Source organism: Lampris incognitus, chromosome 2 (genome assembly GCF_029633865.1).
Source record: "Lampris incognitus isolate fLamInc1 chromosome 2, fLamInc1.hap2, whole genome shotgun sequence".
NCBI lineage: Eukaryota > Metazoa > Chordata > Actinopteri > Lampriformes > Lampridae > Lampris > Lampris incognitus.
The window spans coordinates 9,805,841-9,832,274 of NC_079212.1; the positions used below are offsets into that span (position 1 = coordinate 9,805,841).

Below are 26,434 nucleotides of genomic sequence, written 5' to 3' on the forward strand. Positions count from 1 at the left end.
TACCAAACACAAATTTCTTACTTTTTGTGCTAAGTTTATATATATATATATATATATATATATATATATATTTACACACACACACACGCACACACACTTACTTTTATATATTAAATTTAGTTTTTCATTCTGTGACCATGTTTTTGACAGCCTGTCAGATCCTGCTCACGTTAGAGTAAAAATATCCCACTGTTAAAGCCCTTTGTAGCCTGACATATTTCAAATCCTATGATAGAAGTCCAGTCCAGTACAGTTCATTTCTTTTTGTATATGATCTTACCATCTGGATGAATGAAATCAATCTACATATACATTTGAATAACTCCATCACAAAGTAAAAACACTATATTTTGCTCTTTTGAAGCAAAATGATGGGCAGTTCACGGTGATCCAGCTGGTGGGGATGCTGCGAGGCATCGCGGCCGGTATGAAGTACCTATGCGACATGAACTATGTCCATCGAGACCTGGCGGCACGAAACATCCTGGTCAACAGTAACCTGGTGTGTAAGGTGTCTGACTTCGGCCTGTCTCGCTTCCTGGAAGACGACACATCTGACCCGACTTACACCAGCGCCTTGGTGAGAGACTGTCATGTGTGTTTGAAAAATGGAGGAGCATAAATCTGTTCTTTACTCTGCTGTCAGAGTTTAATCTGTCTGTTTTGTGGGGTTACAGTCTAATTTCAGAATTGGGATCTTTCAAAACTCTAAAGTTTTGAGAAATGTTTGCCAATCTTTAGAGCTCCGTGTGACAACTTTTTTATGGTAAACTTTAAATTGTTATTAATGGTTTAATCAGACTGTTAAGATGCAACACATTCATCTTAAGACCCTTAACTATAAGTGTGCTATAAGCACACTGGTGGGAAATGTTAATATTGCACAGGAAGTGATGCGTTGCACATAACGCATATCCTTACCCATTACCGTTAGTAGACACCAGAGGCCTGGTGGACGCTAATGCTAATTTGTTTGGTAATTATTACCATGTGGCTCGTTTGTGTTGAGCCACCATGCATGCTTGTTCGTTGTCTCATGTCATCATAAATGTGACTGCAGTATAAAACTGCAGTTACGAGGGTGCTACTGTTGAAGCAAGTCTTTATATGCATTTTTAAAGCAAGTGCACTTTTGTTACAAGCACACTAAAACTCAATTTACAGAATGCTTTAACATAAAACTAATATGCTACAAATGTATTTGTGTGTGTACTTTTAGGTTTGTGGTGTGTGACTGTTTGTCTATGGATCTCTTTAACCAGGGAGGGAAGATTCCAATCCGATGGACAGCTCCAGAAGCTATTCAGTACCGGAAATTCACCTCCTCCAGTGATAGCTGGAGTTATGGGATCGTCATGTGGGAAGTGATGTCATATGGAGAGAGACCCTACTGGGACATGAGCAACCAAGATGTGAGTTGGGCCTATTAGACACAACCAGGCTACGCATTTTAGTGCCATTCACAAGACTTTGATAGAAACCTGATTTGTCATGACTGGTTTATAACAGAGATAACACAATGTTCATGTATAACTGTAATGTACCTAATGGTAGGTCACTAATGACCCACTGCTGACTGCAGATAGAGGTGACTGCTCGATTTTAGTTCTTTTAAACTTAAGTGCTGCGTTTGACACAGTCGATCACAACATCCTCTTACATTGCTTAGAGACTTGGGTTGGCATCAAGGGCTCAGCTCTTAGCTTATTACACTCTTACCAGCAAAACTTTTTCTGTTGTTCTGGGTAACTCTACTTCCTTGATGGTTCAGTTGAGTTGTGGTGTCCCTCAAGGCTCAGTTCTCGGCCCCCTTCTCTTTTCCATGTACATGTTGCCCCTTGGCCTGGTCATTCTAAAGCATGATGTGCTTTACCATTTTTATGCTGACGACACTCAGTTATACATACCACTAAAACCCACAGATCCTAGCGCCCTAGCAAATCTAACAACTTGCCTCTCTGACATTAAATCCTGGATGTCTGAAAACTTTCTCAAATTTAATGACGATAAGTCTGAGGTCATTCTCTTCGGTCTCAGAAGTTCCATCAGCCCTTTTGTTACTAATCTTGGTGGTCTGTCAGGTAGTCTTAAGCAGGCTGCTAGGAATCTTGGGGTAATATTCGATGCTAACCTCAGTTTTGGTCATCAAATCAAACATGTTGTTCAGTCATGCTTTCTCCAGCTCAAGCTAATCTCCAAAATTAAGTCATTTTTATCAATTGCCGATCTGCAAAAAGTTGTACATGCTTTTATCTATTCTCAAGTTGAGTATTGTAATGCAAATCCATCCATCCATCCATCCACTTCATTCTGGTATCAGCAAGGGCCCCCTCCACTGTCTGCAGCTGGTACAAAAGCCACTGCTCGGCTCATTACCGAGACAAAGAGGCATGACCATATCACTCCTGTGCTTGGCTCCCTGTTATATTTCAAATTGTGATGAATCACGCTTCACTATCTGGAAGTCTGATGGAAAAATCTGAGTTTGGCGGCTGCCAGGAGAATCCTTCTCAAATGCATAGTGCCAACTGTAAAGTTTGGTGGAGGAGGTATAATGGTCTGGGGCTGTTTTTCATGGTTTGGGCTAGGCCCCTTAATTCCAGTGAATGGAAATGCTACAGTATACAATGTCATTGTAGAGAATTGTGTGCTTCCAATTTCGTGTCAACAGTTTGGGGAAGACCTTTTCCTTTTTCAGCAGGACAATGCCCCCATGTACAAAGCGAGGTCCATAAAGGCATGGTTTACTGAGTTTGGTGTGGAAGAACTTGACTCGCCTGCATAGAGCCCTGACCTCAACCCCATCCAACACCTTTGGGATGAATTGGAACACCTACTGTGAGCCTGGCCTTCTCCCCAACATCAGTACCCGACCGCATTAATACTCTTGAGGCTGAATGAGAGCGAATCCCAACAGCTATGTTCCAAAATCTAGTGGAACGCCTTCCCAGAAGCATGGAGGCTATTATAACAGCAAAGCGGACCAACTCCATATTAATGCCCATGGTTTTGGAATGAGATTTTAAACAAGCACATGTGTGTGTAATGTTCAGGTGTCCTCATACTTTTTTTTTTTGGTTGTATTTTCTCCCCAATTGTATCCAGCCAATTATCCCACTCTTCCAAGCCGACCTGGTTGCTGCTCCACCCCCTCTGCCAAGCTGGGGAGGGCTGCAGACTACCACATGCTTCCTCTGATACATGTCGAGTCACCAGCCGCTTTTCTCCTGACAGTGAGGAATTTCACCAGGGGGACGTATCGCGTGGGAGGATCACGCCATTCCCTCCAGTTCTCCCTCCCCCCTGAACAGGTGCCGCGACTGACCAGAAGTGGCGCTGGTGCAGTGACCATGACACATGTGTGTCCCTATACTTTTGGCCATGTAGCATAACTGTGTATGAAACCATTATACTTGAAGTTATGCTGTTACATGTAACATGCTATTTACATGAAAATAGTCTGTCCTCAAACATACAGTAATGTCACTAATGCATTTTTTTATATGTCACTAATGCATTTTTTTTTACAGTTAGTCCTCATCTGTCTTTTTTAATGTGTTATCACTTGTATGTTGGTCACTAGTTGTGCTATTAGAAAAAAAGTCATGATGCTCATTTCCTCTCTTCCAAGAGACACGGCATCAGTCCTTGTTACAGGGTCCATAAGGTCATGAAAAACTGGAAAAGTCTGATAATTAGTACAATTTCCAGGCCCGCATAAAATGGAAAATCCTAATTCTTTTAAAGTTAAGTCCAGTCAGTTTTATCTGCATAGCCAAATATCACAAATTACAAATTTGCCTCAGGGGGCTTTACAGCAACACAACATCCTGTCCTTAGACCCTCGCATCAGATTCAAGATTCAAGATTTAGTTTATTGTCACTTTCACTATGTACCTGCACACATAAATAAAAACGAAATGCCGTTTCTCCCAGCCCACAGCAGTGCAACAGAGAAGACAAAAATACGCATCCAAAAATTCCCTAAAAACGACACCACTAAAAGCAAAAACAGAGAGATCAAAACAAAAAAGCACAATTAACAACACAGTCCATTCAAGTCCAACACAGTCCATTAACGTGCCATTTCAGTTTAAATGTTGACAGCTGTGGTCTGTTAACAAGTAACCAGCACTGGTGGGGGTGGGGGGGTTAGAGGGTAGGTGGATGGGCATGGCCATAGGGGGGACGTTAATAATCCTGACTGCTTGTGGATAGAAGCTATTTAGCACAGATGCTCCTGTACCTCTTCCAGACGGCAGGAGGGAGAACAGGTTGTGAGAAGGATGGTGGAGATCCTTAATGATCCTGGAGGTTCTGTGAACACAGTGTTGATGGTAAATCTCCATCAGGAAGGGGAGAGGGGCACAAATGATCTTGCTAGCTGTCTTCACTAATTACCGAACTAGGAAGTTACCGAACCAGGGAGTGAAACCATAGGTTAGAATGCTTTCAGTGATGCCCCTGTAGAAGGTGGTGTAGGCCGGAATGGGGAGGCTTGCCCTTTTAAGTCTCCGGAGTGGATGGAGCCGCTGTTGGGCCTTTTTAACGATGGCCAAGGTGTTAATGGTTGAGGTCAGGTCGTCCGCCAGGGGCACTCCCAGAAACATGATGTTACTGACCCTCTCTACAGTGGTGCCATCGATGGTCAGCGGCGTATGATGGTGCCTGCCGGCCCACCTGAAGTCAATCACCATCTCCTTTGTTTTGCTTATATTCAGGGAGAAGCTGTGGGATTCAGATAAGGTACAACTCCTTAAAAAAACCTTTAACAGGGAAAAAATGTTGGAAATTTTGAAATTTTACTAAAGCAGCGACAACTCTGTTAAAGATTGGGTGATCAGTTAGATAAAAATAGATAAATAAAGGCGAGTGGAGACTTTTTGGTGAGGCTTTAAAATGTGTGTTGTGTCTCAGTATGCTAACATGAACCTCCCCTCATAAGCTTTCCTATCAATTAGCTAGGTATTTTACTGACAGTTTACCAGGCTAGTGGAGTTTCAACAGTCTGTGTCTTCAAATGGACAAGTTAAAAAAGTTGTTGAGAATAGGGTGTCTCATATATAGTATTTGAAATATAGGTTCACTTTCACATCAAATATTGTGTTAAAATAATAATAACTATTTATATAGCACTTTTCTAAAGCAGTGTTACAAAGTGCTTTACAAAGAAACAAAAGGCAAAAATAAGAATAAGACCGAATAAGTAAGGGTAAAAATAAAAACAGTATAAATAAATAAAAACAAATATCAAACATGTGTAAAAGCTTTCACAAATAAAAAGTTTTAAGACGAGATTTAAAAGAATTAGAGACTTGGTTTGTCTCAGCTCAACAGGAAGAGAGGTCCATAGTGTGGGGGCTCTAACAGCAAAAGCCCAATCACCCTTTGTGTCAAACCGTGACCTGGGAACAACCAGCAGGGCTCCATCTGCAGACCTTAATGGTCACACCTATTCAGTGGCAACTCTAGGATGTCGTTTTGGTCATGGAAATTACACAGAAAAGTCACTGAAAACCATCAGTGGAAAAGTGTATGGACTCTGATGTCATTTTGCTCTCAGGTCATCAACGCCATAGAGCAGGACTACAGGTTACCTCCTCCCATGGACTGTCCCAGCGCACTGCATCAGCTGATGCTGGACTGCTGGCAGAAAGACCGCAACAATCGGCCAAAGTTCAGTCAGATCGTCAACACCCTGGACAAGATGATCCGAAATCCCAACAGCCTCAAAGCCATGACTCCGCTCTCATCGAGGTACAGCAATACACCTTCTATGACAACACACTCCTATCTCCTACCTCCTATCTTCTACTTCACTCACAAATCACTCTTCATCTGTGGTTTTCAACCACAGGCCATTGAGCATCTGGAGATACCGTATTTAACCTATTCTGTTCGCATACAAATTTGTTAAGCCTACATCGGTGAGTCATGGAAAATCCAAATTTTATAATAGGCATATATATAAAAGCTTAAGTATGGTAGCTTTTTTTTTTGTAGCTTGTATTATTTAGTAAAATTACTTTTTATTTCAGCTAATAAAATAAAAATTTCACCTTCATTTTGACTTGCAAATAAGAGGTTTGGATAAACCGGACTTGTCTGAGGTAAATTGAACCTGTATGTTAGTGTGTCCTGCTGATGCCGTTGTGAAGCAAAGCGTCTGTCTGGGCTCATCTCCAAAAAGATTCACAATGAGGCAGGTATATAAAATACAACAACAGTCAATAGTAATGATGAAAATAACTCGAAAACAAGATCCAGGCTGGGGAAAAAAAATTGAATTTTCCTTTAATGTGCCAATCTAGAACAACAAGCTGAGAGCTGGGGGGGGGGCTGCAAATCATCTTATTTACAACATAAATTCAAATAGGATGAAACTTGAAACAAGTAAATTTGGGATGATGTCCATATCCATACTGGTAAGCCAAAGATTTTTATGCAGATGAGAGAAGCCTGTCAAAAGTTTAGGAGAAAGATCTGATGAAGCAATAAATTGACTTGATTGTCGAGTTGTGATTGGGATGTTGATATAAATGTGTAAATTTTGTGTTTTGGTTCCTCCAGTGTTCATTTACCTTTGCTGGACCGCAGCACACCAGACTTCTCCACCTTCAGCACGGTGGACGAGTGGCTGGAGGCCATCAAGATGGGCCAGTACAAGGAGAACTTCACCAGTGAAGGATTCACCAGCTTCGATGTTGTGTCTCAAATGACTATGGAGTAAGTCTGCCCATTTCTGATACTCGCACAGTTATACTATTTATGCCATTGTGCTTTCATGATCACAACACTCATGACCAGTATATTTATATGAACTGTGTGTCCTGTATAGATGTTGCTGTTGTTTGAGCTCCATTCAAAATTAATCAGTCACCAGTGCTGTTGTCAGCCCCTTCCCCCCGCATCTACACAGGAGAGACACAGTTCAACTAATAGAACAATATTTAGGATTCTAGCTTTCATGATTAAAAAGGATATGATTTTAGTGAGTCACATACAGTGAGGTGAATGTGTATTTGACTGGTGTCCCTCCTCAGAGACATCCTAAGAGTCGGTGTCGTGCTCGCGGGACACCAGAAGAAGATCTTCAACAGCGTTCAGTCCATGAGGGCCCAGATGAACCAGATTACCTCAGTGGAGGTCTGACCTCACAGGCCAGGGCTCTGGTCTCTCTAAACTCCACCTGGTTCCTGTTGACCCACGACCACCTGACCCTTCTGCGTCTCCCGGAACCTCTTACGGACCAAAACACCGACTACACCTCACCCCTTTGTCCTTCTCCTCTTCCTCCTCCTCTTCCTTTTTGTCCAAAAGGTTGCACCAGTCTGTGGGCACAGGGTCTAGTTTTAGCCTTTTGGCTGGAGAGCCTCCTCGAGGTAAGAGCCGTCCTCCCGATTTAAAACAGCAGTCGGACCAAAACCAAAACCTACACACTCCAAACCTCCCGTTCACTCAGGTTACACCCACTTTCAGTCCATAGACCTTGAAGGGATTATTTTGGATTTTAACCCATTAAATCCATATGTACATCATAATCCACAGGGTTAGCAGTTGTGTCAGACAGGGCATCCAACATGAAATTTTGCCAAATCAGTATGCGGATTAACAAGACCACACCGGATCGTCCGGGTTAACAACTGCCGCCATTGGTGCTGTACCCTCACAGGGTACTGACGGAAACTATAAAAGCCGCTGTGGCGACCCCTGAAAAAGAGGGAACAAGCCGAAAGAAGAAGAAGAAGTCGATATGCATATCAACCTTGGAAATTACTTTTACACTATAAAAAATTACATATTATGCTGTTATAAACAAAAGGAACATGAGAGTAATTGACTCATATTGTGCACAGAAAGCTGAAAATAAGTAATCATTGGCAAAATCGCATAAAGTAAATGTACTATAAATTCAAGTTTAAGGTGTACAAGATTTTCTTGGCCACAACATTTATTGTTCACAAAAAGAACAAACAAGTTGCAGTTAAATATTGATCTTTGCTGTAAGATTTGCCGTAATTCCGAACCTAAACCATCCTGTCATTGCGGCAGCTCAACCACAAGTCAGGAATAGGTCACCAAGTTGAATACCTGAGAAGGGAGTGGCAGTTTTGGAAGTAAAGGAAGTTTTTTTGTAATTAAAGTTTCATAAAGGTCCAATGAGTCTATTTCATTTCCTCATGAGGTGCAGTGTGTAAAATGCAGGGAAACATTTCCGTAATTTTCATTTCGACCGACTGATAACAGAATCTGTTATTGAAACCAACAGGATTTTTGACCTGCACTAGTTTGCATACTTATCTACCTGTTTGTTTCAATGGGGAATGCCAACTATAGCTGGCTAGGTACCATTCTCTTTACTTGGCATTGAACCAGATGAGGGAAAAATAAAATGACTAAGTCATTCGGTTGGTGTTTTATCTTCACCTCCGGTATTCAGACACACGCTCGGCTCTGTCTCATTTAGCTGGATGGCTGTGATGGCTGCCGTCTCGAGGCTCTTCAGACATCATTTGTGTTGAATTTTCTTTTCACGACAGAAGACGTCTTCCAGACTGCAGGGAAATGAAGGTCTCAGTCCTTAATAGAGGACATTTTAAAGATAGGAGATGAGAGGATGTCTTCCAGCACTTCAAGTTCGAGTTTCACCTTCGTGTTTAAATCCCGTCACAGACTTGAATTCCTGTTTGGTCAGAGAAAGAATCTTGGCTTTGTGAATGGACACATTTGTGACAAGTGGAGGAATCGGCTGTAGTTGGACAGGCTTCATGAATGGCCTGTATGATAAATACTGGGAAAGTTGAACATGCTTATGTGCCATAAGATGGTCCCGTTTTGATAATCATCAACTCCCGGTAGAAATGAGCGACCATGTGTAAAAACTTGACATTTCGGAAGCAAACCGGTCAATATTTTCATTTCTTGCACATTCCTGATTCCTTTAGAAAAAGATTTTGTAACCTCTAAGCACACTTACGCCCCCTCCAGGACTATCTATATGTACTACTCATATCAGCTGCTGGGTTTTAAAGCTTCCATTTACAGAAGTTGTGTAGGGATCATCGCTGGGAATCGTGCTGGAAATATACCAGCCGACATTGAGTGCTATCCATTTTATTTCAGAGATCATAATACTGAACATCTGGTGCTAAAATGACTCAACTGGTTCCTGTAATATCTAAATCCATCCTCTGTGCAAAAAAAAAAGACATTGACTTGTATATATCAGATGCTTTTGAGTTTGTTCTTGCTAAAAGGCCAACGCCATTTACACACATTCAGAGTAACAACCAGTGGCGGCTGGCCAGTAGAGGGCGCTGGGGCACCGCCCCTTCAAATATCAAGAGATGAAAATCTACTTAAACATGTTAAATATAATTTAGCTGTATAATGCAAATAATAATGAAATAAAAGTGTTTTTTTAGTCTGCGGGCGCCTGTCAGCAGCCATTAAATATTGATTCCAAATGGTGTTTGGTTGATTTCTGTCTGAATACATATACTTCCTGGGTGAGGGGCGCCGGCCAAGCGATACCTTGCATAAGCCCTCAAACATCTGGCAAGCAGGTGACCTGAGGCTGCTGTCTGATTGGTTTCTTCAGATTTTCCATGGGGCGCAGTTCTGTATGCCCCCGACACTCCCACTTTTATTGGCAGCGAATTGGTATTGTTTTAATGTTTTTTTGAGCTAATGTGATTGGACAATTCTCGTGGATGTCAATCATGTTCACACCCACCACCACGCCTCGTCTCGACCGTCAATCATCCACCATCTACGAACCCTGATAAAATCTATAGGCTACATTGTCCTTCTTAATAACTCTGTGGCTGTGTGGACATTAAAGCAGCTGTCAGGTGTGCCGCACCAAGGTAAATTGCGCCCCCCCCCCAAATTTTTTAGCACCAGCCGCCACTGGTAACAACCCAATGACATGCATTTCTTTAGTGATTCATTTGGTTTTATTAAATGATTTTGATGATTTTTTTTGTATTTTTGATGTTTTTGCTTCACTTGTGAGAATTTTTTATGGTGGTCAAAATGGACTGTAATCATTTCCTGTCTAATAGCGAAAGAGATTTATGTGTCCATCTGTAAAAGCACTGTGAGATTAACTGTAAAATACCCCTCAACAACTGTTGGAAATATGCACTGTGAATTATTATGTCTACATATACGTATGTCCCCCAGATGTCAGAGGTGCCATCACGTTTAAGCATATAACCACAGGGGCGCAGAGCACATGTAACATAAAACTAGAAACAGGACAAGAGAAGATTTCATGAACATTCAGTTGGCAATTTAACAAAGACCTGAGAGGAAGCACGCATGAAGGGTTACACTGCCAAACCAACTGAGCCTGCAGGGAGACTTGTCAATGAATTGAGTAGAAATTAGTTAGCGTTTTAAAAGATAGAAAACTTATTTTTATAGAAAAAGTCTTAGTTGTTTACATAAAAAAATGCAAAATAGCTGAAACAATCTCAGATTTTGTTAAGTGTTGTAGAGCAAAACTAAATCTAAAGGCACATGAGTTTATTGACACTATGGGAGAATAGGTTTTCGGTAAATCTGTGTCGAAGTGAAGGAACACCCACAGTCTCCAGTCTAGATGTTGGATAGGCCACATCTGAACTGCTCGTCTGACCTGAAGCCGTCCTAACTTTACACAGCCTTACTTTAACATGGTCCCTGGTAATATCATTGACATTGTGTATTTCTACCCTGATGGTCCAAAGCATACCAGCAATGCACCACGTGATGTTTTGAGTACGAGGGAATTGCGGATTTGCACATTAGCGTCAGACCACAGCGCATTGCTTTTACACATAAATGGTAAATGCATTGTAGTTATAGCGCTTTCTTAGCTACAGCAGCCACTCAAAGCGCTTTACAATCAAGGGATGCCTCACATTCACCCACGCACACACACACACACACACACACACACCAATGGGGATGCCAGTCATGCAAGGTAACAACCAGCTCATCAGGAGCAGTTAGGGTTTAGTTGTCTTGCTCAAGGATGCCTCGGCATTTTTGCAAGGAGGAGCCCAGGATTAAACCAGCAACGCTCCAGTTGCCAGACAACCCGCTCTGCCTCCAAGCCACTGTCGGTAAAGAGTAACTAAACATGAGGCGTCCGGGTAATGTAGTGGTCTATTCCATTGCCTACCAACACGAGGCTCTTCAGTTCGAATCCCCATGTTGCCTCCAGCTTAGTCGGGCGTCCCCACAGCCACAACTGGCCGTGTCTGCGGGTGGGAAGCCGGATGTGGGTATGTGTCCTGGTCGCTGCACTAGCGCCTCCTCTCTTTGGCCGGGGCACCTGTTCAGGGGGGAGGGGGAACTGGGGAGAGTAGTGTGATCCTCCCACATGCTACATCCCCCTGGTGAAACTCCTCACTGTCAGGTGAAAAGAAGCGGCTGGCGACTCCACATGTATCAGAGGAGGCATGTGGTAGTCTGCAGCCCTCCCCAGGTCAGCAGAGGGGGTGGAGCAGCAGCCGGGACGGCTCAGAAGAATGAGGCAATTGGCCAAAAAGTACAATTGGGGAGAAAAGGGGGGGGGGCAGTAACTAAACAGTCTGGCATGCTCTTAAGCTTTAGAGGGTTTTTAACCTGTGGATATCAACAAATTCACTGGAATGGTCTAGGGTTTATTTAGTCTTCAAATCTGAAATATTGCCAAGAAATCCCACGACTTTGTGTCCACCTGACCCAGATGGACAAGGAGAGATATGTTACCCTGAATTACCCGAGAGGGAAGTCTACTTTTTTGTTTACTGTAACTCTGCGAATCGTATTTGAAGAAACAGCAAAATGACCTGTCTGTGAAAAAGGAAAAGCTGGATGAACTGGCAGGTTGTAATAGATTTGTCAAACTTAACACGAACCAGCTCCTTAACTGACAATCCCTTAAAAGATCCAGTCCAGTGATTTTAATTCAGTCAGAAATGTCTTTTGTGTAATATTGGTAGGAGTAATTTTTTCAGCTTCAGAAGTATCATTTGATTTGTTATAATTGTGTTAGCGCCCCCTCTCTGAACAATGACAATTCTCACGTGGTTGAGTTCACAAGACTCTTTAATAAAAGCTTGCTAACTAGCATGATGTTGCTAGGCAACTATTCAAAAACAGACCAACTAACAGACTGATAATGAGATTCATTGACCGTCCAATCAGATCAGAGTATTAGATTATGTCATTTATTACCAGAAGCTGATTGGTTTTCTGAACGTTTAATTATGTTGGCAACCAGGAGGAGAGTTTCACAAGGGGGCTTTAGTCACAGTTTCACTAAAACAGCAGTTCTGATATTTGGTTAACTTTACAATAACAACGCTTCTATTAAAACATATGAGATTGGAGGACATGGTTTTCATTAGACTGGATCGTTAAACCTTCTTAAGACACCAATAGCATATCATCCAAACAGCTTTAAACATGCTTCCAGTTGTTCACAAAGCACTTGACAGCATTGCATAAAGTATTCCAGTTCTGTCAAGGTTTTGTAACTTTTCAGTTCATGTTTGATATGAATCTGAAATATCTTCTTAAGCAGATTTCCTGTAAAACAGGAACTATGTAAGCTAGCGCAGATGCAGTTTATGGTTTCTGCTGTGTAAATAGATAGTGGTGTACATAATGGTACTTAAGGACTTGGAAGACTCAATATGTAAAGATCTCTTCCATCGCTATTCTAACCTTTATTTACACATGCATCCCTTGAAATGCATGTCTGGAAGGAAGACACGTGTTGCTGTCAAACTCAACGGTTTTCCCTGACGAAGCTGGGCACGTGTCACAACAGACTTCCGTCTTGTATGCTGTAATGAAACAACAGGCCCCAACAAGCACACTTGTGTCCAGTACAACTCAGACGCTTTGCAAAACTCCTATAAGGCTTTCGGCTATGTTTGCCTCCATACTGACTCTATAAATGGAGTTCATGGGTGCTGGCTAACAACTGAAACAACCTCATAATGCTGTTTTCTATTCTCTCCAAACTTATTCTAACTGTCAGCTGCCTGAAGAGCAAGAAACCCACTTAAAAGTTATGAATCGCTTAAGTCTCGGATTCAGAAAGGTCTCCGCTGGCTCTAAAGAGGCACTGGCAGTTGGATGAAGTAGAATAATGTGAACGTGTATGACTTGGTCATCACATGGGGTGGTAGACCTTGCATAGACCTGTTCGCCTGCCGCATCCAACTCCAGTGGTGACATTAGCATTAGCATGTAGCAGGTAAAAATGAAGCATTTCAGTTATGGTCCAAGTCTAACCAACAGCAGCCAGTGGTGTCATGACATATTTTGTTGTCATTTCTGATTTTAGCCTGGTTGAAGGCCTGCTACTACTGTGGTTTAAACGCTATTGATCAAAGGGAAGGGTTTCATTCCAAAATGTATTTTATCTATTGCAGAAGAAATGTGTCTAATTGGACACTGCAAAGAAGACAAGCTTATCAAGGAATTCTCTTGTTTTGAGTCTCATATTGCTTATTTCAAGATATTGCGAGTCAGATATTATTGCTGGTTTCAATAAATTGCACTTGTTTCATTATTATAAGGCTTACAAATGAATTTTGACTAAACAGGAGAAATCTTAAAACAAGAAATTAGATATAAGATAATCTTTCTTTTGAAACAAATCCCATTATCATGAAACAAGTACACATTCTTGAAATAAGCCATAATAACCATGAGCTGGGTAAGAAAACGTCACTAGTAATATCTGGAAATAAGCATTATGAGACTTAAAACAAGATACAAAAGCTTGATGAGCTTTTTTTTTCTTTTGTTCAGTGAAGAATTTCTTTTTTCAGCAGAGTTTTGAATAAGTTTAGCAATAATTCCCGGTATTAAATGCAATGTAAACTATTATAACCGTCATATCTACTTCAAATGCCAAATAACTAAACTGGGAAATTGTTCACTTAAAACATATCATGGCGTGTCTAGAAAGAGTTATTTCTGTGCTGCGTACTCGTCACCCGGCAGCGGTATTCAGGTCCGATTGCTTCTCTGAATGACTGAGATCAGATGGAGGAGGAGCAGAATCCGTCGCAACGTAATGGCATATTCACCAACAAGTGTTTTTATTCTTCCACTTAAATGAAATGTCTTTTTTTTTTCCTCTCTCTTCGTTTCGCACTCCAGATGAACTGATTCAACTTTCTGTGATTTCCTTACCTGGCTTATTGAGCATGCATAGAGACACACATGTACTTGCAACTAAATTTGAGAGACTGTATATCCAAATCACACAAATCATCCTTTGTGCTTTTCCACTGAGTCCGCATTGGGCAGAAGCCGTCTGGTCTCTCTGGATCCTCTCCGTGCCATTTAAAACCACAGCCAACCAAAAGGGAAGAAGCTCCTACTGTGACCTGAGTGTCATTTACTGTGCCCGCTTTGTGTACAGATTATTAAGTACATTATATCTTTTGTGACTGTTTTGATGTGTAAAAAAAAAAAAGTCATACAGTGTGCATTGTGCATCTTTTCATACACTGGTCCACTGTTTAAACTGCACTGTACCACTCTTCCTCATCAGAACCTTTTCCACACCTTGGGCCCACCTGCCGTAACCCTCAAAACATTTATACCAGGCTGCAGAGATGGAACGGAGGGTTAGTCCCACACTTAACTACCTGAGCAGACCCCGACCAGGCTGATATTTCATGGACCTTTTTCCGTCCAATGCACATGGGGATGAAGGGGGTCGACATAAAAAGGAAAAGGTCGCTCAGGCTCACACACACCTCCGTCCCCTGCCCTTTGCACTGTAACCTCTTTTCACAGTCTTTTTGTATAAATGTATATTTGACTGTATCCCTGTGAATGACGCATTGATTTCAGTTATTTGTAATACCGTGATTTGTCTATTTTGTAAAAAATGAAAAAAAAAACCCAACAAACAGAGTTTTGTAGCAACTGTCTTCAATAAAAAAAAAAGAACGGCACAGTTTGAGTCCCAGCAGCGTCTATTTCTCTGCCATGCAAAGAGACCCTATGACTGCTTATATGATTATCATTATAATAATAAACCCTATTTATGAAGCACTTTTCAGAATTGGAGTTGCAAAGAACTTTACCAAAATGTTTTAAAAAATTACACAAATATGGTAACGCAGTAGTAATTACTCAAGACATATTCACATTATTTGTAGCTTAACCAAATAATACAGCACATCTTTTTGCTTTGTATGTTTGTGTGATGCGGTTTTCCATATTTCAGATTTTCATACAGGCCAAAAGACATTTGAATTAATATTGTAATTTTATTTTCATCTGTAGCTAGCTGATGATTATTTAGCCTCATCCTTCACGTGGTCAAAAATTGACAAGAATCCACATATCCAATTAACAGTTGTTAGTTCAATATTCTCATTAGATTGGAACATTCTGAAAAGTTTGTGCAAGGTTTTAAGATGTCGATTTTATTTTACCACTCAAATGCATATTCGAGATTGAAAAAGAAAGAAAGCTGCTTTATTTTGTCATTGCACAGGTTTACAATGAATTTGTTCTCTGCACTTAACCCATCCTATTGTACAGGAGCAGTGGGCAGCTGAAGCATCCGGGGACCAACTCCAGTTCTTTCCATTGCCTTGCTCAGGGGCACAGACAGGAGTATTAACCCTAACTACTACTGCTACTACTACTACTACTACTTTCAGCTACTCCCGTTAGGGGGCATCACAGTGGATCATCCATTTCCATCTTTTCCTGTCCTCTGCATCTTCCTCTGTCACACCAGCCACCTGCATGTCCTCCCTCACCACATCCATAAACCTCCTCTTAGGCCTTCCTCTTTTCCCCTTGCCTGGCAGCTCCATATTCAGCATCCTTCTCCCAATATACCCACCATCTCTCCTCCACACATGCCCAAGCCATCTCAATCTTGCCTCTCTTGCTTTGTCTCCAAACTGTCCAAGCTGAGCTTTAGTATTAGTATTTAGCATTTAGCTTTCGTAACCGGAGTATTAACCCTAACATGCATGTCTTTTTGACGGTGGGAGGAAACCGGAGCACCTGGAGGAAACCCACGCAGACACAGGGAGAACACACAAACTCCACACAGAAAAGACCTGGGACGGCCTGGGGTTCGAACCCTGGACCCTCTTGCTGTGAGGCAACAGGGCTAACCACTGGGCCACAATGCTGCCCAACCGGTTTCAATTTTCTGATTTTTGTGATAAATCTGAAAATGACAAATTCAGGAAATTGGACAGTTGAGGGAAATGCATTTTTTCCAAGGATGCCATGATCTCAACCCCTGACACAAGAAAGAAAAATAAAGATCGGGCCTACAGTACTGAAAAGTCATTCTGAGATATTTATTAAACGAGAATCTGCTGTGACATTAATATGTAGTCAAAAACCTATCTGTTGATGAATTGCATCCTCAGAGACTTGTCCTATACATAAATTAGCTTATATAGGTGAAATATAATATGCTGCAACCTTCTCATACGAAAACTTTGCAAGGAATTCTCTGGTTTCCAATTTTCCACTCGTACAGTAATATTGAATTATAATTAAACCATTACATGGGCCGCGATGCAACAATGTTTTCTCTTTCCTAAATTGTAAAGCAAACACTGAGCACAAGAGGGAAGTAGAAACCATCAAATAGCTTCATTATCTTCACATGACCTGTGCTAGAGCTAATACTGCCAAATCTAAAGAGACTTAAAGAGATTAAAAAAAAATCAAGTCCAAGTATGAAAACAGCATTAAATTAAGAGTACACCTGTCACCATCTTACAATGCTGTGATTGCAAATATTTCCCCAATCCTCTGTGAATAGTAGTACTATTCATGTGTACTATTACATGGCCATTGAAAGTCTGGTTAATGGTCATTAAAGGAGCTGGGCCTGAGAGTAGGAACATTGTACACCGGTCATGCCCGTGTTTGCATATGAAACTGATCGTTGGTTTCAGTCGTTATGCCACTGTTTATAAGGGTGGGGGTACCTGCAGTCAGTTGAGACTGAAAACGTCACTTAGATGAGCGATGAAACGTATCTGTCAGTAAATGTGATGGAACCAGATTTGTTCCCTTTCAGTTTGACATCCTAAAGACGCCAGGTGGCGAGCGCGACGGAACCAGATTTGTTTTGTATTGTATTTGCTACCCTCTGGTGGTTGTTCTGAGTACTTCCTTTTGTTAACCCCGGAAACAGGAAGTGCCAGATTCGGCCGCATATTGCTGGATACAATCCAACGCAATCCTCTACTTCAGTGGTTCTCAACCTTTTTGGGGTCCTGGACCCCCTGCGTATTTGTGATCTACCCTGAGGACCCCTCCACCTGATCTTGGGGGAGGGGGGTTGCAATTTGGTAGAAACAGTAGAAACTGCATTTTAAATTGCATTATAGCATTTATTCACTCTTTGGGGCAAAAATAAGAGCTCTCAGTTGTAACTTAGATATAGTTAACAAAACAGAATTCTTATGCAGTAACTTTCAGATATATGTAACAAAACAGAATATGTATTCAGTAACTTTCAGATATATGTAACAACAGAATTTTTATGCAGTAACTTTTAACAATGCAAACGGGAGCGAGATCTCTTATTAAAATACAATAAATTACACTTGTGAAACAGATGTAATTAGAGAAAAAGCCCTGTTACCCTTTATAGTTTAGGTAGATAAAGGTCTCAGTCACATTTGAGTAAAATAATCCTATTTCTATAAATGTCATAGGATCTTTTTTTAAAGATATTTTATTTTCACGGACCCCTTGCAATTACACCACGGACCCCCGGTTGAGAAACACTGCTCTACTTCATAGTTTGTACATGGCATCATCTTTTCACATTTATCCTGGTTAAACTGCCACATTCTACACACCTGTCTGATCCTTGGAGCTTGATTAGGAGAGTATTTAGCTGTCTGTATCGCTGAGTATACTTCCATGGGGACAACACTTAGAGAGGACAGAACAATAACGGCTGTGTCCAGATGAACTGATTCAACCTTATGTAACCGGTTATTTTCTTGCCCGGTGCGGGATTCGATATGAAGTGTACCGCACCACAAGGCGACATCGCTAACCGCTCGGCTAAAGGGTCAGACCCGTTAGCTAGGGGGCTAACGTGTCTTATTAGTAGTTTACACTTATTTGACATACGGCAAATCAAAAACAGGATGGGAAATCACAACGGCAAAACAAACCACAAACCCGAAACCACAACAACAAGACAGAGAACGCAACCACAAATCGGAAAACGGTAACCCCTACCGAAAAAGGCGGGTGCCGATTGACAAGGCTCGTCGCTGATTGGGTGTATTTTGCGCTCGAAATAAGAAGTTATTCCGGTGTCACGCCGGAATCTGTGACCCTTTGACGCGTGATCATTGTGGGACCCTGCCTTTACGGGGTTTTGTTTTTGTTTTTTTTCCCCAACGGCTAACACAAGCTTTTGAAAACTGGGCTCGTTTTCTCTAAACACAATTCACAGAACCGTCCTGGTCGCTGCAACTAACGCCTCCTCTGGTCGGTCGGGGCGCCTGTTCAGGAGGGAGGGGGAACTGGGGTAAATACGTGACCCCCCCCACCACCACCGGCGAAACTCCTCACTGTCAGGTGAAAAGAAGTGGCTGGCGAATACACATGTATCGAAGGAGCCATGTGCAGGGGCGTGGCCAACGGGGTGGCCGTGCCACCCCTCGAATCTAAGTGGCCACCCCAGGTGCCACCCCCGCCAGTCTCGGAATGTGATAGGTCATTGGGCTTGTCAGTATTAGTTGTCCATGAGTAGGACATAGTTTTCTTAACCAAAGCTAACATTTTACACTGCTTTGATGTTGGTCAAAATATTCATATTTTAATTTTATACACGCACATCCTTCATTCATCCCTCTGAGCGTCGTCGTTATGGAGCGCCTGACGTCATACCCCTCACCCGGGAGGAACCAATGTACCAGCGACATGTTGTTACCGGAGTAAATAGGGGAGCGCACCCAACGTTAGCAAGACGGTGGACGGACCGAGATGCCTTCGCCCAATTTTATTTTTGGTTCGGGTAAGTAAACGGAAATTTGGTATGTGTCGCGTTTAATGCGGAATGTTAGCCGCACGGTAACTCTCTTACATTGCTCGGGAGGAGACAGGCCTGGGGCAGCGAAAGAAGCTAACGCTAGCTGCTAAGTTAAAAAAAGAAGCTAACGCTAGCAGCTAAGTTAGAAAAAAAGAAGCTAACGCTAGCAGCCGAGTTAGGAAAAAAGAAGATATCGCTAGCAGCTAAGTTAAAAAATAAAGAAGCTAACGCTAGCAGCTAAGTTAAAAAAAGGAGCTAACGCTAGCAGGTAAGTTAAAAAATAGCTAACGCTAGCAGCTAAGTTTAAAAAAAGAAGCTAACGCTAGCAGCTGAGTTAAAAAAGAAAGCTAACGCTAGCAGCTAAGTTAGAAAAAAAGAAGCTAACGCTAGCAGCTGAGTTAAAAAAGAAGCTACCGCTAGCAGTTACGTTAAAAGGGGAACGTTAGCGGCGCCAAGCCAGGCTGGCTCGTTGAGAAAACAATGTTCCAAAGGAGGTTTTCCTTAATGAGCTGGCGGGGAACATTACGTTAAAGTGAAAGTTCTGTGTATTTCAAGAAAGTCTATAGTCCGTTACATATACTGTAAAGTTAACGCAATCAATTGGAAAAGCCCTGGCCAAACTCGTCAATCAAGTAGAGCATTGTCCTGCCAATGGCTGACTTGGCTAATGCGGTGGCCAGTGATGCCGAGAAATTGCAAAAAAAGAGTCAATGAGACGAGGATCCTTCAAAATAAGACTTTTATTGACGTATCAACAAAGTCTGAGTCAGGTGTGCAGAGTGACTGAAAATCAGACAAAAGCCTCCCTGTCTTTATACCATTTACAAATCTAGTGAACAATCTACTGGCGTCAGTCAAGGCCCTGCTGTTAATCAGGGACCTCGTTGGTCAGGACATGTTGGCGGAGCAGGAGCCTCTCTGTCGACGCAAGGATGACGTTAGGGTGTCTTCAGTCATCGCCCTTTGACAGTCTAATGGTTGTCTTGATATGCTGCTAACTACTGTTTTCTGCGTAATAATGGTTACACTTACATGATGGAATGTCACCTATCCTACTTTTGGGCATAAACAAGTTTATCTTCTACTAACGTTCTGTCCTGATTATATGGCCTTGTGCTACTTGCCACAATTGCTTGTCACTCTAGTCACATGAAGTGACGGATACCCACATGTGCCCTTACGTACTACCATACTAACGCTACATGCCAGTTTATTTTTTAAGATTTGTACTGTAAATGTATAATGTTTAATACAATGAAATGTCCCCTTCCGGCTTGCTCCCTGTTCCCCAGGGATTTCCACAGCCGATTTGATAGTTTCCATTGGTATCCTGTGAGGGCACAGCACCGATGGCGGTCTTGTCAATCCACTTGATGATTTGGCAAAACTTAACGTCGGATGCCCTTCCTGACACAACCACTAACCCTATGGACGGGGGCACAGGTAAAGCGCTGGATGCCATCCCAGTATTCATGGACTTCCATCCATGCCTGTCACCATTTAATACATTGTTGTTGTTGTTAATACAACAAAGTGTAATAACCGTTATCTATGTAAAGATGATAGGCATATAGCCAAGTTTCCGCTTGAGGGAAAATATTATTTTGTGACTAGACTAACTGAAAAATATGCATTATTGTTTCTTTAGGGGTAGACAGTAGACACGTAGGGAAAGAACAATAGGACCAATGAAAAGGTCTCAAAGTATTGAGAGTTTCTTCATTGTGAAGAAAAAAAGTAGCTGCAGTAAGCAGACAGGCATGTCAGGGATGGAAGAAAGGAGCAGCAGTCATCACTATCCTCTGCTCCTGAAACTTCATTCACATCACAAGGAGGATACTCCAGTTGGAAGACGGCAATGTTTAAAGATGGGGGGGGGGTGTCTGAGGGGCATGAGAAATCTGAAGGTCATGTCAGTTAGGGGTGGGAATCTTTCAGAATCTCATGATTCAGTTCTTGGGGTCACGATTCGATTCAAAAGGATTCCTGATTCAAAATCAATTCTAGATTTGGTACATGGGGTGCTAATTTCAGGATCTACTCCAGTCTGCTGTGCGCTAGGAAAGGCGGTGTGGCAAATTATGGCATGAAAGCAGACTAAAGTGTGTATAAGATTATGTAGTTTTTTTATTTGAATAAGTTATATCAGCTGATTGCAATAATGGGAACACACAAACCTTTCTCATTAAAAAAACAATGTGATGGTATGTTGTACTTCGGCTCAGTTGTCTGGACCATAAATCTAAAGCCTTCATTGTCGACTACGCTGTAGGGGCCCAGGTCTTTTGAAATGAAACAGGCGATGGATCTAGTTATTTGTTTTGCCCGCTCAGAATTGGCTGGGTGTTTGGTCAAGTGGTGCCGTGTGCGTTAGTTGTTTGTTAATGTTGCAGGAGGTCGTTGTTCCACTTCTTTCAACTCTGGGTGATGGCATATGATGTGAGACCTAACATCTGTTATATTCCTGAAATAATTAACTTTCGTTTTGCAAATCTTGCATATTGAATGAGTCATGTTAAGCTCCTTCTTCCCTGGGAGATTGTAAAATCCAAAATGTGCCCATACGCTTGCCTTCAATGATGATGGGACTGGCTTAATTTGTTGCTGCTCCATTTTTAGAAAAGCTACCAAGAGCTAACATTAGCAGCGACTGTCATGTTTTCCGGAAACCGGAACAGGTGCGCGGCAAGTCGACATTGGCAGCAGCAAGGAGGCTACTTATGATTTTTGGAATTTGTGAATCTATTCAGAATCGTAGAAGATAAGAATCACGATTCTTACGTGAATCGATTTTTGTTTTCCCCCCACCCCTAATGTCAATGTTATGTTCGCCTGGAGTGAACCTAAGAAGAACATTCTGACTGATTCGTCTGTGCTAGATGCCTTAGACAAAGCATACAAAAAGAAGAAAATCGCACCTACATTAAAACTGTTGCTGAAGTGCTGCTTCTTACAGCCATGCAAAACATTTCACAAAGGGGACACCTTAAGACAGATGCATCGCGAAACAAAGGAACTTTTTAGATATAATGGAATTGATTTCTAAACACAGTCCACTGATTGCAAAAAAAAAAAGAGAAAGCGACAGGAAATGCAAAATATACCAGTAAAACCATTCAAAATGACATCTTGGAGTGCCTGTCAGATATGGTACGTGAAGACATAAGGGAAGTTAAGAAAAGCGAGTTCTTCTCTCATTGCAGGTGAAACAAAAGACCTAAATGTCAATATGGTGTAGTCCAATACACTCAGAAAAAAAATGCTGTACTCTGTAGTGTACTGTAGTCGATCTTGTACTTACGTCCATATTCATGTCTCAGATCTTTGATACTTTTCAGAATTTCTTGCAAAAGGCACCCTGTAAAGCCGTTTTGTGTGCATGTGGACCAATGTGGACAGGCTGACTTGCCAGATGTTGGTGAAAATTATGTTGTCCCTTATGTGACTTTGGGTCTGTTAGAGTCAAATTGCATTATCTTTCAAAACCAAGTTGATTATTGCTGCATCCTGTGACTCACTGAACATTTAAACCTTTCCACCATTTCGTCTTTGTCTGTCTGTCCTTCAGAAAAACCAAAAGTTTGTTTCCACAGTACATTGTATAAGATTCTTGTACAGTTAGTGTATGACATGGCAGCCATGTCACACAGCTGATGTATACAGTATGGTTTATGGAATCCTGAATTATGTAGAGTGAATGAAAATATGGTTACATACCTGTGCTCAAGTGTAAAAGTCCAGATGACAGAGGCAACAATAAATCGCCTCAAGTTGGGCTGGACATTGTCCAGTCTCTCTCATTGTCAACCCATGGTTAACATGGTCAACTAACGTCTTTATGCATAGGGCTGTGTATTGGTGAGAATCTGGCGATACAATGCGTATCACGATACAGGGGTTCAATGTATTCAATTCAATTCAGTATATCGTGATATATTGCGACACTGTGAGAAAGGTGATATATTGTGATTTCATAGGCCTGTGTTCTTTGTGCTTATGCTACTTCCTGTCTCAGTTTACGTTGTTGTGTTGGAGTGTAAGAGTCAAATGGCTGAAGATAGATTACAACACTGTTATCTAGCAGTTGTGGGGTTACACACAACACAGAATGTTTGTCACGAACCTTTACATGTCAACAGTAAAAATCGATATAGTGGTTTTGAGAATTGATACAGTATCACAAAAGATAATATCGTGATACTCGAGTGTATCGATATTTTTCTTACACCCCTATTTATGCATGCTCAATGATCCAGGTAAGAAAATCAAAGAAGGTCCCGCTCATATTTGCATATGAAACTGACTGTTGTTTTTGGTCATTATGCCACTGTATTGTTTATAAGGGGGGGGTGATGGCCTGACGGCCTGTCCAGGGTGTCTCCCCACCTGCCGTCCAGTGACTGCTGGAATAAGCTCCAGCATCCCTGCGACCCTGAGAGCAGGATAAGCAGTTCAGATAATGGATGGATACTTGCAGTCAGTTTAGACTGAAGAGGTCACTTAGATGAGTGATGAAACATTTCTCTCAATAAACGTTGTATCCAAATGAACCGATTCAACCTTCTTTGATGGTCAACCAACGTTGCCCGGATTTCACCAGAAAGTTGTCTTCTTCCTTGTCCGCTTCCTTGTCGTCGCCGTCCTTCCTCTCCCCCTCCAGCTCGACTCCTGCCTCTTCCTCTCGCTGCTATGTTGGCTTCCGTTGTTGCTGTAGTAAGGTACTCACCTGTGGTCCTTTTATATTGCTTACATCCTGACTGATGAGTCGACAGTTAAGCATGAGGTATTTGGCCAGGTGGCACGTCTACTGGCTAACTGGTCCATCGGTGTGGCATTTTGGATGGTCGTGTTTTGAAATGGAAAATAAATGACTATGTAAGATTTCTGCGTCTTATGTAGAGAACCATGTGCAGCGTGTTGCAAACAGTCGTGTTGAATAGCAAATAAGTTGCAAAGCAGAAAATGTGTTAAGAGTTTGGGAGACTTGAGCTGAGGTTTTGCCTCCGAGTGTCAGTTTCAGTAATTGTGCTTTGTGTCATTTTAGTATGTTAGCAATTGGAAAAAAAAAACTAAAACACACCATTTCAGACAGGATACGGTAGTCAGATCAATGCGGTTAAATTTTGGCATAAAATTAGAAATGGTTAAGATGAGGTCTTCATGCCTGATAATCCAGGAAAGGAAATCAAAGAAAGTTGAATTAGTTCACGTTGTTTCCAGATGAACTGATTCAACTTTATTTCTTTGGTTAAGATTAGGCATTCTGTTGGAGACAGTTCATTTTTGGCATGGTTAAGATTTGGATTAGAATCTGGCGGGAGTGCCGAAATAGTGCATTTGAAGGTCAGGGTCGCATAATCTGACGGGTCACAGATTTTGGTATAACACCTGAACTGTGTTTACCTGCTGCCCTTGCATGTCAACATGAGCGTTAACAAACGATTCAACATTTGTGATTATCAGATTATTTTGATGCAGGGCACACATATGAGGTGATGCTTGATATGCTGTCAACTTTTCACAACATCACAGTGAGTACGCACACTCTGAAGACACGTTTAAAAGAAGCAGGGTTGCAGAGAAGAAAGAACTATTCCCAACTAGCTGAAGTGAAACATGCCACTCTTTTTGCCACAATGAGGGTAAATACATCTTGATATTTTTAATTCCTGCCCTGGTTCTTTTGGTGTTCTCCTTCGTGTGGCCACATGACACTTTCCTTCCCCTAAAGAGACAGACAGTCCGTCCAATCAGCGATGAGCCTTGTCGTTAGGCACCCGCCTTTTCCGGTAGGAGTTGGACGTTAATGGAGTCCCGTGTTACCTCCGGCTTGGTCGGGTGTTCCTACAGACACAATTGGCCGTGTCTGCGGTTGGGAAGCTGGGTGTGGGTATGTGTACTGGTCGCTGCACTAGCGCCTCCTCTGGTTGGTCGGGGCAACTGTTCAGGGGGGAGGGGGACATGGGGGGAATAGCGTGATCCTCCCACGTGCTATGTCCCCCCCGCGAAGCTCCTTACTGTCAGGTGAAATGAAGCGGCCAGCAACGCCACATGTATCGGGGGTAGTCTGCAGCCTTCCCTGGATCAGCAGAGGGGGTGGAGCAGCGACCGGGACGACCCAGAAGAGTGGGGTAATTGGCCAAGTACAGTTGGGGAGAAAAAAATCCCCCCCCAAAAAAGTTAATGGAGTTAATGTCATCGTGTTTTCCAATTTGTGGTTGTGTTTTGTGATTTGTCATTGTGTTTTCTCTCTTGTTAATTTGATTTGCAATTTGTCATGCGTTTTGTCTTTTGCCGTTGTGTTTTGTGAATTGTTGTGATTCCCTATCTGTCATTTTGATTCCCTATATACGTTGTGTTTTTTGATTTGTTGTTGTGTTTTCCTATTTGTTGTGATTTGCGCTTCAGGGCCACCGTACATAGGAGCTGCTGAGTGATGGCTCCTCCCCGTTGTGATGCATTCGGGATATTTTAGCTCGTTGGCGGCATCATACCAAGTTAAATTTTTAGCAGCTGTCGTTATGGTAACAGAGCTGCGTCGCCATCAAAGCGAGGCAGAGAGAACGGGAGGAGGAGGAGGAGGAGGAAGAGGAGAATGGGGACGTCTGTGATTCCAGGGGACAATCCACTGGCAGAGCGCCATAACTTGTCGGATGCTGACATGGGCTGCGTGACATCAGACCGCACGTGAGTCCCAGATGGTCGTGTCATTCGGCAGCAGCTAGTGTTTAAATCTGACGGCTTTAAACAGACTCGCCTGAACCAGACCTTCTCCGCTCAGCTCGGTCTGACTCCTCATTCACATTCTGGATGGAGAGAAGGCTTTTCCTGGATCTCGCTGGGGCTTGATGAGGTTAATGAGGCGTGAGGGGATGTCACTTTAAGTCCAGGCAAACACACACACACACACATACACACACGTTAAAAACACACATTTCATGGCTTACCCCAAGTACCCCACCCCCCATGCCTCTGGTTCGCTAGTTCCTATTTACCTCCGTATTAATCCCCCCTCCCCAGTCTATCTCTCCGTTACTCCTCCCCTCATTTCTCCAAAGCCAGCGGGATTCTGTTTGATCTGGTTGACTCATTTCATTTCATGATCTTCTGGAAAAACAAACGTAGCGTGTATCTCTCTCTCTCTCTCTCTCTCGCTCTCTTTGGTCGCTCGATGGACGTTCATTTTGTAGCCGATGCATCCGAGGCAAAAGAAAGACTCCATCCATCCAACACCAGGATGCTGACTCCTCTCCTCCAAGGATCTCAATCTGTCCATCCCACACAGTGACCCCGTTAACAAGCTGACCTCCCCTCCTGAGACACCCCAACCCCCAACCCTCCATCCCCCCTCCCCCTGCCAAACCACCCACCCACCCAACA

At 42.4% G+C, this 26,434-nt stretch overlaps 1 protein-coding gene across 2 annotated transcripts in view; it reads left to right on the forward strand.

Annotated features, from left to right (window-relative positions):
• Positions 1-7,152, forward strand: part of ephb2a (eph receptor B2a) — a 31,846-nt gene extending 24,694 nt beyond the window's left edge. For both annotated transcript variants that reach the window (XM_056273927.1, XM_056273926.1), the window contains exons 12-16: positions 365-580; positions 1,263-1,412; positions 5,564-5,757; positions 6,571-6,726; positions 7,044-7,152. In XM_056273927.1, coding sequence (XP_056129902.1) covers positions 365-580; positions 1,263-1,412; positions 5,564-5,757; positions 6,571-6,726; positions 7,044-7,152 — 825 coding nt within the window. The remainder of the gene's footprint in view (positions 1-364; positions 581-1,262; positions 1,413-5,563; positions 5,758-6,570; positions 6,727-7,043) is intronic.
• The last annotated feature ends 19,282 nt before the right edge of the window (positions 7,153-26,434 follow it).